The sequence below is a fragment of the Athalia rosae genome, chromosome 2 (assembly GCF_917208135.1).
Source record: "Athalia rosae chromosome 2, iyAthRosa1.1, whole genome shotgun sequence".
Classification (NCBI taxonomy): domain Eukaryota; kingdom Metazoa; phylum Arthropoda; class Insecta; order Hymenoptera; family Athaliidae; genus Athalia; species Athalia rosae.
In genome coordinates this window covers 25,649,029-25,667,746 of record NC_064027.1, presented here as the reverse complement: position 1 = coordinate 25,667,746, position 18,718 = coordinate 25,649,029, and the positions used below count along the sequence as shown (strand labels likewise).

At 36.4% G+C, this 18,718-nt stretch overlaps 4 protein-coding genes across 9 annotated transcripts; 2 read left to right on the top strand and 2 right to left on the bottom strand.

Moving 5' to 3' along the window:
• Positions 1–174: 174 nt before the first annotated feature.
• Positions 175–2,678, bottom strand: LOC105687752 (dihydropteridine reductase). Of its 2 annotated transcripts, none has more exons than XM_012403619.3 (5): positions 2,150–2,678; positions 1,261–1,344; positions 925–1,171; positions 666–858; positions 175–603 (listed from the first exon to the last, which is right to left on the bottom strand). In XM_012403619.3, exons 1-5 carry the CDS (start codon positions 2,237–2,239, stop codon positions 504–506), a joined length of 714 nt encoding a protein of 237 aa, XP_012259042.2. In that variant the 5' UTR covers positions 2,240–2,678; the 3' UTR covers positions 175–503. The 2 variants fall into 2 exon arrangements, with proteins under 2 accessions (XP_012259042.2, XP_048505914.1); XM_048649957.1 differs by lacking the exon at positions 2,150–2,678 and adding an exon at positions 1,460–1,981.
• A 41-nt stretch (positions 2,679–2,719) lies between these two features.
• Positions 2,720–9,355, top strand: LOC105687747 (E3 ubiquitin-protein ligase KCMF1-like). 3 transcript variants are annotated; one of them, XM_012403611.3, is made up of 8 exons: positions 2,720–2,924; positions 3,946–4,113; positions 4,198–4,337; positions 4,432–4,628; positions 4,917–5,109; positions 5,384–5,604; positions 6,274–6,805; positions 7,163–9,355. In XM_012403611.3, exons 1-8 carry the CDS (start codon positions 2,909–2,911, stop codon positions 7,358–7,360), a joined length of 1,665 nt encoding a protein of 554 aa, XP_012259034.2. In that variant the 5' UTR covers positions 2,720–2,908; the 3' UTR covers positions 7,361–9,355. The 3 variants fall into 3 exon arrangements, with proteins under 3 accessions (XP_012259034.2, XP_048505909.1, XP_012259032.2); XM_048649952.1 differs by lacking the exon at positions 2,720–2,924 and adding an exon at positions 3,003–3,650 and having other exon boundaries at positions 4,935–5,109; XM_012403609.3 differs by lacking the exon at positions 2,720–2,924 and adding an exon at positions 3,010–3,650.
• Positions 9,356–11,038: 1,683 nt separating this feature from the next.
• LOC105687750 (ribose-5-phosphate isomerase) lies at positions 11,039–14,280 on the top strand. Of its 3 annotated transcripts, XM_012403618.3 has the most exons (8): positions 11,039–11,224; positions 11,310–11,370; positions 11,531–11,646; positions 11,713–11,846; positions 11,960–12,101; positions 12,173–13,296; positions 13,362–13,487; positions 13,568–13,648. In XM_012403618.3, the coding sequence occupies exons 1-6, from the start codon at positions 11,063–11,065 to the stop codon at positions 12,365–12,367; spliced, it is 810 nt and encodes a 269-aa protein (XP_012259041.2). In that variant the 5' UTR covers positions 11,039–11,062; the 3' UTR covers positions 12,368–13,296; positions 13,362–13,487; positions 13,568–13,648. The 3 variants fall into 3 exon arrangements, with proteins under 3 accessions (XP_012259041.2, XP_012259067.2, XP_048505913.1); XM_012403644.2 differs by lacking the exons at positions 11,039–11,224; positions 11,310–11,370; positions 11,531–11,646; positions 11,713–11,846; positions 11,960–12,101 and adding exons at positions 13,779–13,923; positions 14,008–14,280 and having other exon boundaries at positions 12,979–13,139; positions 13,236–13,296; positions 13,372–13,487; positions 13,568–13,701; XM_048649956.1 differs by lacking the exons at positions 11,039–11,224; positions 11,310–11,370; positions 11,531–11,646; positions 11,713–11,846; positions 11,960–12,101 and adding exons at positions 13,779–13,923; positions 14,008–14,280 and having other exon boundaries at positions 12,998–13,142; positions 13,236–13,296; positions 13,372–13,487; positions 13,568–13,701.
• Positions 14,281–14,892: 612 nt separating this feature from the next.
• LOC125499882 (odorant receptor Or2-like) lies at positions 14,893–16,645 on the bottom strand. The gene is made up of 3 exons (XM_048649958.1): positions 15,583–16,645; positions 15,281–15,439; positions 14,893–15,205 (listed from the first exon to the last, which is right to left on the bottom strand). The coding sequence occupies exons 1-3, from the start codon at positions 15,655–15,657 to the stop codon at positions 15,152–15,154; spliced, it is 288 nt and encodes a 95-aa protein (XP_048505915.1). The 5' UTR covers positions 15,658–16,645; the 3' UTR covers positions 14,893–15,151.
• Between the last annotated feature and the right edge of the window lie 2,073 nt (positions 16,646–18,718).

The following is an 18,718-nucleotide window of genomic DNA, read 5'->3' as shown; positions in this document are numbered from 1 at the left end:
ACGAAAATTTATTTGACGATAGCTAGAATAATTTTATCAGTGACTAAAGTTGCTCTACGTTTTATAGTAAATGATAAGAATTAGTTTCTCGTTTCAGTCCCATAGCCATCTTCACTTTGATATAAAGAAAAACCAAAGGTCCAAGGTATAGTAATCCAAAAAGACAAGGAGCAATGTTGTTATATAACTTCATTCATTTCCTGTAGATATACATAATCAGAACAATGTGAGACCTCGAGTCTAAAAATGAGATGCTCGGGGAATCATTACAACAGATCAACTCCAACAAAGTCACAATAAATATTCGAATATTATCAAACATAACTAGTTATCATTTGCACGACTTTTCAACATCGTTTTACGATTAAAGATTACACAAGGGCTGGTCCACGTTCAGATATTTTACTTACATATGCACAAATATTTTTATCTTGTCTCAATTCCCATCTATTAACCTGGTCTTTAATATCAAATGAGTTTGCATTTTACGTTTGTTCAAGCAATTAAGCCGTGATTAATTCGGTTTTGTTCGCTTTTGTCACTAGTTGAAGAAGACTACCATTCTCTGGCCTCTCTTGATTCTGTCCCCACTTCACGAAAAGTCTGGAAAAACATATTTGTGTCATCATAATAACATTTATGAAGTTTTATGACAAGTCTCTTACTCTGCAACAAATTCCAGAGGAGTCCAGGTGGATGTATCTGCCTTAGGCATCCATTTTCGGTTCATTGGAGTGTCTAAAGTAATTGGCAGGATTGTCGCGACCAGGGCATCCTTTGGGAGACCGCCTTCTTCTGATGCCAAGGATTTTGTTAGCTGATGAACCGCAGCCTTAGCCATTCCATACCCGATCATACCTGGTAGGCCAATGGTTAATTCTAGTTGTTTTTCATATTATTTCACTTTCCTATATATTCACCAACCTGGTGTTCCGGTCAAAGCAGGCTTTGCACCAGTCAGAGTTAGAAAGCCTCCTTCCTTTAGATGATGAGCAGCGACACTAGAGGCGATTACAGAACTCCAAACACTCTGCTTCCACATCAAGTCACTGTTCTTCACAAAATCTTTACTCGCTGCATTCCCACCTGCCCAACCACCTGCCACACAGACTACACCATCCAACTTTTCTCCTTTCAAAATATCCTTTATCTGGGCAAGGATTTGATCCTCCTAGAAAATAGAAGTGGATATGATGAATAATATGTTCGATTTTCTTGGTGGTAAGTGAAATAAATATAGACATTTTTAATATTATGTACCTGCTCCTGCCATGAGGCATCTATTGGGACAATGATATTGGCATCAGCCTGATCATTCTCCTTCATGTCAATTGACCCAACCCACTGAAATGGTAAATAAATGTATGCATGAAAGAATGGCTAATAACAGGAAAAATCTAGTATTGCTCAGTAAATAGTTATTTTTAAGAAGATTGTTATAATATATAAATTTTATGACCTTTGCCAGATCTTATCTGCTGATATTTGGTCATCCCATATTATCAAGTTTGTTGCTCCATAAATTTCAATTACAAGAACTCGAGTTAATTTTTTTTTTTTTTTTAATTAATTAATAGCGAATGGATTCTGAAATACAATTCAAGACACCAGCTGTCCAGATTCAGATATATTTATAAATAATAACGTGAGGATAGATCATATCCTACTTGTGAAAGGTTCTGGTTGAATTCCTGCCTTGGCCTTGATATAGTTTCTGCTTTAGTTGCAACATATTTAAAAAAAACTCAGGATTGAAATTAACTTTCTCTCATCAAATGGATAGATGTGTATAGTGATACAAACGGAATTCTCAGTGAACTTATTCAAATATTCATGTTAACGCAACATTCATTGCATTCTGAGAAAGATCTAAACTGGTTTTTGAAAAATGAGAGATAAACGAAAGCTGCTCTGGTAAACAGGATTTAATAGCGATGAACGGGGGGAAAACCGGATAGGGAAATTTGCGGTTTAGAATTTAAAGCGCGTATTCGAGATATGAAATAATTCAAAAAAATTTACTGTCATCTTCGTTAGGAATTTGTTTCAAAGTGTAAAGTATAACACAGTATTCGAATCAACAAGTTGTAGTAGTATTATGATTCTACCATGATCAATGAAGGGATAATCTTCCCCCAAAAATACTCACCCAATTTTTTGTCTTAAACTGATTCACACAGACTGAACCAAGAGCCCCCTTTCCTCCGTACACAAATACACGTCCCAGAGCAGTAGCCATCGTTGAATTAAATGAATTTACGTTCAGAAATCAAACCAAAGCAGTTGAGGAAATGAATGGAATGGAACGAGTAAACCGGGCAGCTGAAGTTGCAATTCTTGACCAAACGATGGAAAAGGGGCGGGGAGCGCAGTCGTAGATTGTGTCCTCAAGGCGGCGCTAATTTGAAAAGATTCCTAAAAAAGAATCTCCTGGGTTCGAAGCTATGAAAAGTAGTATGATTTTTTTTCGTTATTTATGCTGCGTGTGCATTAATTGATGCGCATCAATCGTGTCGTTTTGTGATTAACAAGACGCTAAAACTTATCTGTTATTCAACGACGATCACACCCATTCACCGCGGTTGGGATATTCGAGACAATTGCGATCGCAAGATGTAAGGGTTCGTTTTCGTTCGCCTCAATTCGGCTTTCGTCGGTTTTTCTCAGCCCGCAACGCACTCTGGGAGAGTATATCTAGTGTGACGTCACAGTAGCCTAGTTGGGTTAGGTTTTACGCTGGAATTTGTAACGAGAAATTTTTTGTTCAACACGGTTAATGTTTTTACGTTTCACCTGTCCAACAGATTGCTGTTAAACTTTATCGGCGTGTTCCAAACATTCGTGTTTGGTAATAAGTGCTAGCGCGCAGCTCGTGCTACGCGGCGTATATGAGATTATTAAATAGAAAATGAGTCGACATGACGGTACGTGTGTTTCAACTTCTTTCATGCGCTACTGCTGCTACTGAGTGCTGAGTGGTGGTGGGCTACCTTTACGATATTGAGCCTCAAAATTCAAGGAGAATTCTCCAATCAGTTTATAATCGGAATACATTAAAAATTTCATCCATCTGGGATGGTCAGAGCGCATCCCTCGGGTGTGCCGTTCTCGATGAATACCTAAAATAAATTAATTTTGTTCCTCGGTTTCTTAGCCCCCTAGTACGTACAAGAGCGAGCCAAAGAAAGAGCCAGATATAATGTCACTGTGCAGATGGCAGCACGCATTATTAGAGAAATTTGTTAGAAATTTTTGCAAATTATTCCTGAAACATTTTTCATAAATGAATTGCGCTTCGGTTGGGCTTTGGATTAGTTGTCACCTAATCTTTTTTCTCGCCACCCAAAATAATTAGCATCCTACTTTTGTAATCTGCAGTGGATTTACATTTATACCTGATGACAGCTGATTACTGTAAAGACCAACTGTCAATTAGAAACTCCGTTTTTATACACGCTAGTTAAATTTTCAATATCTTCCCTTCACTTTCGTGAGACGACTCATATCGTAACATATCGTAGTTTGTTACTTCTATCATCAACTTCAGACTTGATTTCCGAGCATTCACTTTCCTGAATCAATTCCTGGAAGTAATTACTATATTTTTTCTATTGAAAATTCATGAATGACGATGAGGAATAATCACGAGGGTAATTTTAAATTTCCATCTGGCATAGTAGTTTTTATTTTGTTCAAAAGTAGCTGTTTTACGAAAATAAACTTGACTGGGGAAATTCTTTTGGCTTGAATCCAAAAAAGAGGTGTTCTCTTAACCTGAGGAGCATATTTATTGTTTATCAATGTATTGCTTGTAGTAATTATCATGTAATCACTCAGGTTGTAATTGATACAGAAATATAATCTCCGTTTTGACTAACAAATATTAGTAGCTTACTCTCTGTTGCATTAATCACTTGAATAATAGATCGAAACATTTGTATTTAGGGGTAAGCTGCGACTCCTGCCTCAAGGGTAACTTTAGGGGCCGTAGGTACAAGTGCCTGGTGTGTTACGATTATGATCTGTGCGCAAACTGCTATGAGGCAGGTGCAAATACAACTCGGCATCTTGTCGATCACCCTATGCAGTGCATTCTGACAAGATCTGACTTTGGTAATATTCGAATTATCTACCTAAAACTTTTTTTGCAAACATATAATCCAAGAAAGAGGCTATAAAGTATTTACTCCTAAACAGAACTCTACTACGGTGGAGAAGGAGTTAGTGTTGAGCAGCCACAGTCCTTGACTTGTCCTTACTGCACCAGAATGGGATTTACAGAGGCAACTTTGCAGGAACACGTTGCTGCGGATCATCCGGACACATCCTTTGAAGTGGTAAAATAGAATTCGTTATGCCTTAATGAGTCCCAATTTTCTTGTCTGCATGTTACAGTGTGACTGAAGTAAGTGCTTTAAAATTCCTGAACAGATATGCCCTGTATGCGCGTCTCTGCCAGGGGGGGATGCGAACCTTGTGACCGATGATTTTGCGGGACATTTGACCCACGATCATCGTAGTGGTCCCAGAGATTTAATCTCGTTTCTCGATGAGCCAGCTGCTAGTCGCCATAGTGTTCGACGAATACCACACCCCTCACGAGGTGTGAGTGCACCAAGACCAAGGAGGTATGCTAGATTGATAATGGAACCTCACAGAAAATAGTGAATCATTTGAAACCGAATTGGGATGTTCATAAAAATTTCTGAATCAAATAGAAAAAGGGACTTGGCATAACTGTACCCTACACATACTATCTCGTGCCGCTCATATTTTCAAATCAATCTTTCATTGAATAACGTTTGAATTTCCTTGAGCTACTATAAACCTTTAGATTTCCCCAAGTTTTTATTTGCCCCTGGATCCTAATCATCTCATCTTAGATAATTTTCATTGGAGTGAATTTGGACCTGCAGGTCCAACATGCATTTCAGTTCTTCGGGAGGACTAAGCCCCAGCAGTCGAGACAGCATTGATCCCATAGCAGAACTGCTTACACAATTATCTGGGGTACGTAGAACAGGAGCGGGTACTGGTCAGGGTTCCTCAGCACCTTCGCAACTTCAACAGCTGCAAATGCAGCTGCAGCTGGAACGCCAGCAGGTCAGGGTATGTGCAAAAAATCTCATCACGATTCAAAAATTTTATGAATACACGAGGTTTAGAATTTGAAATGATCTTACAAAGATTCTCTATTACTAATGATGAACTTTAGCCACAAGCCCATCTCTTCATTATTGATTTTGACAGATAGTAAGCTGATATCTTTCGTGTAGCATACTCATTTTGTTTTGGTACAACTCCAAGTTGATTTGATTTATATTAGGCTTACGACAAATCACTTTGTGTACCCACATTAAATGTATATGCAAATACAAAACAGGCTGCAAGGCAGCAGTTAGAGAGATTGCCAAGGAGGCAACCACAAGTGATTGGCACAGTTAGCGGGGGTGTGGCTAGCAGTGGACATTCAGCTACAATGGCCAGTGTCGTCGCCAATAGTTCCACGAGCAACAACAATGCTGCTGCAAACGGTAATAATGCTGCTAATCCAGCTAATGCCTCGTCGCTGAATTCGCAGAACTCAATGTTCCTGTTACCCAGGTGAGTTGATGTATAAATCGTGCGAACTTTGCCCTCTAAATTTAGCTTAAAGTTAAGGTTGGTGAAGGTATATTAAGCTCTGCTACTCTTTATTTCCTATCTGTGTCAAGGCGGCATAGTTCTGAGCTATCTGTACACTACAGAATGCACTTACAATAAGAACAAAGATACAAGCTTCACTATTGCTTGAAAGTTTTAAAGCAGTTTATTAACGGATTTTCTTTGAAATTCTAATTTTTTATCTGCTTTCACTATTCAGATATAAAGACGAAAAATGTGATAAGATAATATTTTTCTTTAAATTCATGATTAATGGCCCTCATATAGTAAAAATGGTAGAATTTATGTTAAATGAAAAACCGCTGCCTCAAGACCGAATCTATATATAAACCAAGAAGTGCATGTCATGTTTAGGTAGTCGGCTGCCAAACCAACTGAGATATTTCATTTCACCCAAAAATTCTACATAAAAACAATCTTGCTTTAAACATCAGTGTTGTTAAAACCGAAGTGAAAGATGGGGATTAATCTGAACTCAAAAAATCACTAACAAAAACCGAATCTTTATCATTTTGTCTTCACACTCTGTGTTAAAATGACTGCTGATTCTCCAACAGATTTGTCAGAGTCAATAATTATAGTAATACAACCACCTCCTCGTTTGCGCAGATGCATGACGAATACGCTATCCGATTCCCAGCTTCAAAGTATAGAGAGAGAGAGTGCGAACAGGAGTTTGTTCGCGCGTGAGATAGTCGTTGGTACTTTATCTCAAGCTTTACCCGAGCTTACTCAACAATCGGCTGTACAGACTCCAGGATCTACGACAACGACCTCCCCAGAAACACCGAACGCATCTGTTGTACTTTTACCAGCAAAGAAAACTAGTAACTCGACTAATCAAGAAGTGAAAAGGGATCAAACAACCACGAACAAATTAGCTGCTCAACAAAATCAGCAGCAGCAGCAGCAACAACAACAACAACAACAACAACAACAACAACAACAACAACAACATCAACATCAAGTACATCCTCCAAATTTACAGGCTGCTGCCGCAGCAGGGAGTCAGTCCCAATCCGCTCCTTTTATCGGATCACAAAATCAAGGCTTGCCGCCTAATCCTAATTCTAATGCTATAGCTGCTCAGAATACGCCTATTGTTCAGACTCTTATGCACAGCGTGTTGCCGCAACCACTGGTAAGCTCAATAATACATTATATTGTTACGGTACTGACGTGACACACATTGGACGGATTCACATCGACTATGTTTGGCTCGGACTTTGACAAAATGCTGACCGATATCTGACGGGCTGTACGACGATCGTGTAAATTATCAACAGTCTTGCCCAAGACACAACTGTGACAAGAGGGTTAACAAACCAAAAGGGATAACTGTGTTTGTATCGCAAAGCGATTAAGTCTTTGAATAAAGGGAATTGTGTGGAACAATAAACTGTGTGTCGTGTCGTTTACAACAATATATTTCAACAAAGTTGTCGCACAACTTTTTATTGATTAAGTTCATTTACCAAGTTTAATTCCCTTCTTTCAGGTATTGCAGCAGCCTCTTCCGCCAGCTCCTATAAGGAATACTGGCACAGGAACTATTAGGGAGCCAGTAGCTGCTCCAGCCCCGGCTTACTTGCGAGGTGGTGTAGGTCCTGTTAACGTTACAGGAGCATCTCGCAGAAAACCTGTCCGAGCAGTTGACGGGAGGAACCAATCCACTGAGCCACCACCACCTCACTAACCCCGCCCAATTTCCGTGCTCCCTCCACCCCAAAAAAACAAACTACCCCTACAGGCCCTTTAGCACTAGTCCTAGCACTGTTTAGAACACCTCATCATTATTGTTATTATTATTATTATTATTATTATTATTATTATATCATATATTAATAATTATTTCAAAACCCCTTACCCTACCCTTTTCTCCTGTTACCTTAATTAACCAGATTCAAATCTTCTCAAAGCTACTACCTTTCTCTCGACCTTCCTGTTCCTACCCGAGACAACTGATATCAATAAATAATATTTGGTGAAAGGTAGTCTGCCGAATGGGGCAGGATTTAGTTGTGATGCCAAAAAAAAATTTCTTTTTTCTCATCTCAACTATGAGAGATTTTTCCTTACTTTTTGACGACAAAACTAGTTGACGGGTGAACGTAGACTGTGATACAGCGATATTGTTTGAAGATGAATCTGAAGACTTCACTAATTGGGATAAGACTTGGGAGAACTGCGACGAAAAACGAGTAAGGGGATTTGTTATCATTATCATCTTTTTTTTTGTCCTAGCTTTAAAATTATTTAGATGCTCAAAAGTATCGGCGGACTACCTGTTGCGGAACTACCTACTAAAAAAAAGGCTTTAGATAAAAATAACAATTATATATTATTATTATTATTATTAATATTATTATTATTGTATAATTTAAAAGAATCGAATGATCGTGGGGATTTTTCTTTGATTCTAAAAACAAAATACACACTTTGTACGCTGTGGCTACCTAAGTAGAGCTGAAGAATAGGTGAAGAACAAAAGAAAAAAAAAATGTTTTAACAACAAATTGTAGCTGCTTTGGAATTAAAACAGTCAGAATTATCCTGTTGTTCTATAGATAGCGGCTGCACTTTCCCAATGTATTAGTATTGATTTTGATTCCTTATTTGTCATATCTTTAACCATTACCTAATTACACCTATCTTATTCTTGGGAGGTATTTGAAAATAAATATGAATGGTTACAGTAAAAAAAAAAATTGAAAAAATATAACACTCGCTGCAAATAACAAACAAAAAAAAACCAATAAAAAAACGAGGAAAAATTACAAAAAATGAAACGGATCAAATTAATTGTATGGATAAAAGATTATTTGTCGAATCATGTGAAAAAGAATATGAAGAGAAAAGATAGGAAAAAATTTACAGTAAGAATAGTTAATAAAAGGTAAACAAAAATAAGATAATGATGAAGAATAAAGGATAGAAAAGAAAAAATAGGAACTGGAATTTCGGAAGCAAAATATATTGAATAGCGCATGTGAAATTTTTTTTTTCATTTCAATTTCATATACACATTACTATAATAATTACCTAACTACTCGTCAGATAGAAATTTTCCTTATTCGTTGAGTATGTTTTACCCATGTGCTAAGTACTGGAATTATCTCCTGGTCAATACGTTGCACATTGGACTATAAATGTTTATAGTTTAACAAATGAAATATAACGACACACGTTTGAATAACATCAATATTTCGTGTCGCATCATTTTATTAACATACAAAAAATTAAGTAAACAAATATATTATATATTATAAACAAATTAAGCTTCAGTGCATTAACACGGTGAGTATTTTATCATCAGTGTTTCAAAACTTCGATACATAAAAGAGAAAAACGAAAAAAAACTTGATTGTTTTCAACATTGGAAAAGAGAAAGAAAAGAAACGATGAGTAAATAAACAAAAATCATACAATTATTGTGCAAAACCATGAAAAAAAATAACACCGCAGATAAAATAAATGACAAATAAAACATCTACTTGACAGCATAATGAGAATATCCTTCGTTGTGAAAGTGAGAACGTTATTGTATAATTAGTACTCGCTCCAATGCGGTTCTGATTTATCAAAGCCAACAAAAAAACAAGAAATAAAAATAGGAATCGAGGAACCACACTTTGTAAAATAGCTTGAGTTAAATAAATGATGAATATAAAGAGTTTTAAAATAACTAGAATTTAGAACATGGTGTTAAACTTACTCAGTTTCAAATTATCTTATCCCTTTATTATCCCCAATTGGTTGTACTGCCTAATTTTGAATTCACATACGAAAAATTGTACATCAATCCCTCATCATCGTTCGATCTCAGAGAAAATTTTTGATTTGATTTCTTTCTTTGTTCTTACAAGACACTCTCTGACTAATATACATATTAATGATAGATGTGATCATAATGGTTGTACTTTAGATTAGAGCTTTAAGGCTCGGGGTGGTGCAGCAGTACTCTGAAGAAGCTGATTGTAATATAAATATATAATTATAATTAATTATTAATTGTAATTAATTATTAATTGTAATTTTTAATCATTATTTATATATTTAGAGTTTAAACAAATCCATGCTCATCAGAAAGACAGCGTACGTTCAATTTTTGTTTATTAGTGATAAAAAAGTAGAACAAAAAAGAACAACACCAAAAATATATAACTTACAATTTTCAGCAGCTGTTCAAGAGGAGATGGGAGAATTGTTATAGTAGATTATGATCGTTGTGTAATTATGTAATTGTTAACTGCAAAAAATTGGACGCGATAATTATGACAGAGAAAAAAGAAAAAACTATCTCGTTGTTATACTATACACCTAATTATCTATTTTTGGGCATTGTCACGCTGTATCCTATAATCTGAGCTATGGATATGAAGCGTGTTTGTTGCGAGGAAAAAATACTACAAATTCGAGAGATAGAGAAGGATGCGGCGTATATAAAAATAAAAATTACATAAAAGCAAATTGAGAGAGCAGAGCGTAAATGTATTCGTAATCATTCTACTTATATTGCTGAATCGATTTATAGTCTTATATCTTTGGTATATCAACCTGTGCTGTCTTCATCGACTGCTCTATCGTCATTGACCGAATATTTTGCAAAAATCTTACAATTAAGTTACCTGATATCTCTCTCGCAGTTCAAACAACGACATGCATTTAACAATGATATCAGATTCGTAACTGCTACATTGAATTGATTCTTATTATTTAAATTTTTAATATTATCATGAAAAAGAAGGAAAACAATTTTCTTACGTGTAGCATAATTTCAGCAATGGTTTCAGCAGCTGCCACTTCAGTGTTATTCTATGCGATAAATTTGAGAAAAATCTGCCGTTATGTATGATACTGTAATTGATATATGATACACGTATAATTTCTCTAGTATAATAATATCGTAATAACGTAAGAAGATGTGATCAGATTTTTAAGAATTGCAGATTAAAGAAACTTTTTCGTGACAAACTAAGAATAACACAAAAAATATAATTGATAGTAACTTACATACTAAAATATAATAATTACACGTATACACATTAAATAAACAGCTCTTATACAATTATTATGCATATACTAATTAACTAAGTATATTATTATCATTATTAATATCACTATCATCGTCATCATCATCATTATTATTAATATTACTATCATTAATAATAATGAAATGTACATTGTTTGGTTGTATTTCGTGCTACGTGCATCTCAAACGCTGAATATATTGTAAAATTAATCAGGGTTTGATTCATCAGTTACGCACGTACCCAATTTTTGCGATTTTAATTTCCCCGCCTCAAATCGATCGATCGTTGATTTGTCGGATGTGCTGAGTTTCGATATAATTTTACAGCGGAAAAGGTATATATATATAGGCAATGTCTGTTTTCAAATGATTATCAAATATTTGTCTAATCTTCACGCGCTCGTGTCAAAGTTCGTTAGTGTTTCCAGAATAAGTAAAAGATCTATAAAGTTCTTATCAAGAGAAATGGGGCCTCTCGAGAGTGCGAAAAAAGTAGCGGCTTACAGAGCTGTTGATGAATATGTTAAAGTAAATTATAATGATTCAAAAGACAGCTAGCCTTAACCTTAATAACTTACACCGACAGTTTAACTAACGTATCCTTTATTTACAGAATAATACAGTTATCGGTATTGGTAGTGGATCTACAGTGATCTACGCTATTCACAGATTAGGTGAGAAAATATTTTTATCGCACGTTTGATGCAAAAATCTCGTTTTTGTGCGAAAAAAACCTGTCATTTTTAAGAATTTAGTGTTTGCATGAATCTAACAATAACTCTCTGAAGAGCGTCAAGTGATAATTCGCGTTGTCATTCTATTTTTTGTTCCTAGCTGAACGACAGAAAGAAGAGAACTTGAAGGTTGTTTGCATCCCCTCGTCTTATCAAACCCGACATTTAATCATCAGTAACAATCTACCTGTTGGTGACCTTGAAGCTCATCCAAAGGTATCAATCAGTCGTTATTCGTTGCATTTGCTACATGTATTCCTTGTTTTAATATGTTCTTTTTAGATTGATTGTACTATTGACGGAGCTGATGAAGTCGACGCAGATATGAATCTTATTAAGGGTGGAGGAGGCTGTCTGTTGCTTGAAAAAATTGTTGCCTCATGTTCTGAGAAGTTTATCATTATAGCTGACCATACGTAAGTCGAATTAAGATAGTTGATTGCTACTTCTTGCTCAACCCTTACGTTTGGGTCAAAAGAATAAGAGGATTGTAGAATAATGAATGTTCTTTCACTCTGACAAAATCCAGAAAAAACTCTCAAAAGTTTGGAGATAATTACAAAAAAGGAATACCTATCGAGGTTGTCCCATTTGCACATGTGCCTATAAAGCTGAAAATAGAAGAGAAATTTGGAGGCACCGCAGAAATCAGAATGGCTAAAGCCAAATACGTAAGTAAATGTAGGTTTAATAAAAAAATGTTGAATGTTCACATAAATTAATATTTATGAATCTTGAACAGGGGCCTATCGTCACCGATAATGGTAACTTTATTCTTGACTGGCACTTTCCACTTGATGTTGCCGACTGGAATAAAGTTTACACCGACCTCTTGCTCATACCTGGAATAGTGGAGATCGGACTCTTCATGAATATGGCTGAAAAAGCATATTTTGGTATGCCCGATGGAACAGTTGTTGAAAGATCTGCTACATGATTTCGGAAATCCTCACTTCGGATCACGCGACAGATTGGGATCAAATCCGCTTTATTAAATGCGGCTAACAATTGAAGAATTCCAAATTTTTATTGAACATATATTCTTAAGAATCTATTTTTTACGTGACAAAAATTTATTTCTAGACTAGATTTTTTGTTACTTATTGATGTACTTCGAATTCTGTTATTGATCATGTGAATATGATATTATTATGCTGTGTCGGGCGAATGTCTGAAAAATTGTTTTTTGAAATATATATGAAAAAAAAAAACGTTACTAAATCACATTTCTTTTAGTTCACGACGGGCAGCGGGTATCACAACTTCATAAATTGATCCCCCAATTGTCAGATACCAAAAGTAATCATACGTTGATTGATCGGATTTTAAGAAATAATATATGAGAATCTCGAAATAAATGTCAACATTCTACTTTACGCCATGTCATAACAACCAATGTGGCATAATTCAAATTCGTAAACTTTTATGGCTAGTGTTATCATAATGATGGGATATACAAGCTGCGAGTAGAACACGTTTAGATAACAGTAAAAGAATGTTCTTTATCCCCACCAGACCGGACTTATCTCAAACGATGACCGTGTTTATATTGTATCGATGTTGAAGGCAGTCAAACTAATAGTCGTTGATCCATCAGCATTACTACGAAATCCGCTGCTCCGAAATTTAATTTAATAATGGTGAATCCTACGGTTATCGAAAGCGCGAAGAAGGCCGCCGCTTATAAAGCTGTCGATGAAAACATTGCGGTGGTTTCAAATTTTTTTATAAAATAATAACAAACATGAGTTACATTTATTAAGAGTCATGCATAATATATTAATGAGTACGTATTTGATTCTCAGGATAACAGCATAGTTGGAATAGGTAGTGGTACCACGGTTCTCTACGTAATTCAAAGATTAGGTGTTTATTAAAAATAATTTATTCATCGTGTACAATGAAAGAAACGTTCATATATTGAATTGAAGTTTATTACAGTGGAGCTAGTGAAGGAGAAAGATTGGAAAATAACGTGTATTCCAACATCGTTCCAGGCGAGACAGCGGATTTTAAGTAATGGTCTGACTCTCGGTACTCTAGACAATTACCCAAAAGTATATAATATTTCAAAAAATTATTATCTCTTATCCGAAACGAATGAACCGAAATTTTTATTATAATTTCTTTTTGCCAGGTTGATTGTACCATCGACGGAATAAATGAAATAGACGAGTCGTTCAACATTATAAAAGGCGGAGGTGGTTGTTTGATGGAGGAAAAAATCGTCGCATCTTGTTCGAAACGGTACATCGTCGTCGCGGATTACACGTAAGTTATGATCACCAGCAGAAAAAAAGTTATTACTCAAACGTTCTTTCATATCAAGTGCTGATTTACATTTTCAGTAAAGATTCTCGTAGGCTCGGTACGCAGTGTAAAGACGGCTTAACGATCGAAGTATCTCCGCTGGCATATGTGCCGGTAAAAAATCGTATCGAAGAAAAGTTCGGTGGTAAAGCCATCGTCAGAATGGCTGGACCAGCAAATTATGTGGGTGAAAAATATTATAGCGTGTGTTTCTAACTCGCGTGTAATCGAATTTTTTAATGATCACTATTAAATTCTTCACTATAGGGTCCTTTCCGATCTGATCATGGGCATTTTTTTATTGATTGGCACTTTCCGGAGGGCATCGAGGACTGGGAGAAGATAAATACCGAAATAATATTAATGCCAGGAGTATTAGAGACTGGACTCTTAATTAAAGCAGCACACAAAGCGTATTTCGGAATGCCAGATGGTTCCGTTTTTGAAAGAACGCCATCGTAGTGACTTGTATTCTAATTTTATATCTTTTAAAGGCGAAACAGAGATATAACAATAAAAAAGATTACGAGATTAGAAGAAGTTGATCTCCTTCGTCAGTTTTATTTTTCATTTATTTATTTTTTCTTCAGCCTCCCATTTTTTCGGGTATAATCCACCGTTATATTCACATTATTTCACAACTTTTTACAGTAAAAGTCAACAGAATCTCGGTGACGATTGGAAGCATGGTTTGGCAATCGAAGTGGTTCCCTACGCTTATCTACCATTGAAACAACAAATTGAAGAAAGATTCGGTGGTCAAGTCGTTCTTAGAATGGCGTTTGCCAAATACGTGGGTTTTATTTGCTTATAGAATTATTATTTTTTGATCTTCGTCAGAAAAAAGAAAGAGAAGAAAACGTTCCATTTTTATCACTTGTTCTGCTACAAGGCCCGCTGGTAACGGATAATAGAAATCTTGTACTCGATTGGCATTTCCCAAACGGTATTACTGACTGGGAAAAAATCAACAACGAATTATTGATGATCCCTAGGGTATTGGAGACAGGAATATTCTTGAAAAATTTCATCACCAAGGCATACTTTGCGATGCCCGATGGAACTGTCAGGGAACAAGACAAAGCCTGAGTAAGTTTTTACGATTGATAACGACAACATTTTTGAGACCCCTCAACAATTTATATATTAGAATAATACCGCGAATCAACGATTGATTCCTGAATGTTGCGACACATTATCGAGCTTCTCAGCTTGTGGGAAAGAAATATATAATTGGTTGGATGAATGTAGATACGGATTAGAATATTTTGTGTTTATTATATTTTATTTCATTTTTCATTTACAAATTCGCCTGCTTTACATTCACTGTTATATTTAGCTAAGTTACAGATAGCGTATTATAAGTCTAAAACAAATCGATCTACTCTTTCATTTCTTCTTCCATTTCTTGTTAATTCTCGACCTTCTTTAAAACGGCAAAGCAGGAATAAGCTGCTCTCAATATCTGCGGAATAAAATTGACAAAAGTTTTCTTTTATTCTTAATCAAATGACTTTTAAAATTGAAAAGGGGTTCTTACTGTGGTGAAGGTATCAAGCGTCACATTAGCGAAGCCGCCAGCCGTTATCAAAATTACTTTTTGGGATCGGTGAGTTATCATCCTGATTCCGAAACGGAATCGTTTGGATTTTATATCCGGCCAAGCGCTATCCCAGGCTGCGTTGGCGACCGACACACTCTGCATTATTATTTCAAGATTTTTATAATTGTGTACATTATTATAATTCACTATAATTGTAACGAAAAATGATCGAATGATTTAATAATTGTATATTTATCGATAAAAGAGCTGTGTTAGCTTGAAATCGTGATCCATATTACCTCCAGCATCATATCGTTGCCGAACCAGCAATAAATGAAAAGTTGGAATGCGGTAGCTCCAAGATAAGAAAGCATGGATGCGAATTTGGTGGACAGAATTGGCGTCTATGAAAAGTAAATGTGCCTGATTATTAAATGACTGCACAAATTTTACTACCGAAATCTACTCTTTTATTTTCTTTGTCCAAAATAAAGAATTTCCTAAGATAAAAGCCTTTGATTTTTTTCGATTTTGGATGAAAAATCAACTTTTTTCTGTATGAATTTTCAGCCCAGTAGTCGAAATCAGTGAACTGAATTACTGAATTACCCCCTGTAATAATGGAGTGACCATATTTATTCCTCCGAAAAATGCTCCAAAGGGTTTAACTCCTGAAAATCAGCCGTTACTAGATTATTTTCGAAGATTTATTAATCTCGTTCACCGATTAAGGCATAAATATTTGTATGGTACCAAATAATACCGTCCATTTGTAAATGTAACAGCAGTGTTCACTATTTGCACATTGGTATATCAGGAAAGCAACGATTGTGTTACATCATGTTTTTTGATCTCAATTCTTTTTTTATGTTTCAGCGTAGAAATGAGCAGCCTGCAAAGCAACTCAGGCCCACAACCAGCACACAAGACTCATCGCAGCACGCACAGAATAATTATCAAATGTGTTGAGTAATGAATGATGTTTAAATTTTTCATGTACCCATAAGAATAGTACTATGGAAAATGATCAAAATAATATTCTTATGATATTGTAAAGCAATCATTATACAAAAATAATTCTACGTGTAAATAAATTCTCAACGTACAAATCAATGTATTAACTCGTATTTTATATCGATGATTTATCAATAAACAATTACTATTTCTTATATCAATAGTTCAGTTCATTCGAATTCGACCCCTGCAACTATCATGCACTAAGACCCCATGTGCGTCATTGTGTGCATTCAATCATGTGTATTCCATCCTTCTCCTTTACCCTAGGATAGCAACATCACCTAGTTCCTTGCAGGACTCATAAGATACCTGCCTGTGCATTCAATCATTCAATCATGCTTTCACACAAGCCAGAGGAGATAATGCAGAGCTCTAGAATACCGGCCCTGAAAATTGAAAGTTTGCCTAAAAGTGGAGATTTGTATCAGGAGAACAGGAAACCCGAGGAGGTGGTCCGAAACTTGGTGCCTCATCATGTGCATGCATTCAATCCTTCATGATTATTTCTAATCTGATAGAGAGAGCGATGGATTCTTTGCAGGACTAACTATATGCTTGCCTATGTATTTATTTATTCAATGAAGCGTAGATACAAGGGGAAAAGAATAATTTCTAGCTTTAGAACAGCGTCTTCGAAGTTTAGAATTTAGGGCAAAAATTTTTCTGGGTATCAGGAGAACAGGAAACCCGAGGAGGTATTCCGAGACCTGGTGTCTGATAGGGTGCATGCGTTCCACCCTGTTTATTTATTCCTAGTATGGGAGAGAGAGCAACTGATGCATTGCAGGACTGACTGCATGCATGCCTGTGCATTCGATCATTCAATCATGCTTCCACACAAGCCAGAGGAGATAATGCAGAGCTCTAGAATACCGGCCCTGAAAATTGAAAGTTTGCCTAAAAGTGGAGATTTGTATCAGGAGAACAGGAAACCCGAGGAGGTGGTCCGAAACTTGGTGCCTCATCATGTGCATGCATTCAATCCTTCATGATTATTTCTAATCTGATAGAGAGAGCGATGGATTCTTTGCAGGACTAACTATATGCTTGCCTATGTATTTATTTATTCAATGAAGCGTAGATACAAGGGGAAAAGAATAATTTCTAGCTTTAGAACAGCGTGTTCGAAGTTTAGAATTTAGGGCAAAAATTTTTCTGGGTATCAGGAGAACAGGAAACCCGAGGAGGTATTCCGAGACCTGGTGCCTGATAGGGTGCATGCGTTCCACCCTGTTTATTTATTCCTAGTATGGGAGAGAGAGCAACTGATGCATTGCAGGACTGACTGCATGCATGCCTGTGCATTCGATCATTCAATCATGCTTCCACACAAGCCAGAGGAGATAATGCAGAGCTCTAGAATACCGGCCCTGAAAATTGAAAGTTTGCCTAAAAGTGGAGATTTGTATCAGGAGAACAGGAAACCCGAGGAGGTGGTCCGAAACTTGGTGCCTCATCATGTGCATGCATTCAATCCTTCATGATTATTTCTAATCTGATAGAGCGAGCGATGGATTCTTTGCAGGACTAACTATATGCTTGCCTACGTATTCATTTATTCAATAAATCGTAGATACAAGGGGAAAAGAATAATTTCTAGCTTTAGAACAGCGTGTTCGAAGTTTAGAATTTAGGGCAAAAATTTTTCTGGGTATCAGGAGAACAGGAAACCCGAGGAGGTATTCCGAGACCTGGTGCCTGATAGGGTGCATGCGTTCCACCCTGTTTATTTATTCCTAGTATGGGAGAGAGAGCAACTGATGCATTGCAGGACTGACTGCATGCATGCCTGTGCATTCGATCATTCAATCATGCTTCCACACAAGCCAGAGGAGATAATGCAGAGCTCTAGAATACCGGCCCTGAAAATTGAAAGTTTGCCTAAAAGTGGAGATTTGTATCAGGAGAACAGGAAACCCGAGGAGGTGGTCCGAAACTTGGTGCCTCATCATGTGCATGCATTCAATCCTTCATGATTATTTCTAATCTGATAGAGAGAGCGATGGATTCTTTGCAGGACTAACTATATGCTTGCCTATGTATTTATTTATTCAATGAAGCGTAGATACAAGGGGAAAAGAATAATTTCTAGCTTTAGAACAGCGTGTTCGAAGTTTAGAATTTAGGGCAAAAATTTTTCTGGGTATCAGGAGAACAGGAAACCCGAGGAGGTATTCCGAGACCTGGTGCCTGATAGGGTGCATGCGTTCCACCCTGTTTATTTATTCCTAGTATGGGAGAGAGAGCAACTGATGCATTGCAGGACTGACTGCATGCATGCCTGTGCATTCGATCATTCAATCATGCTTCCACACAAGCCAGAGGAGATAATGCAGAGCTCTAGAATACCGGCCCTGAAAATTGAAAGTTTGCCTAAAAGTGGAGATTTGTATCAGGAGAACAGGAAACCCGAGGAGG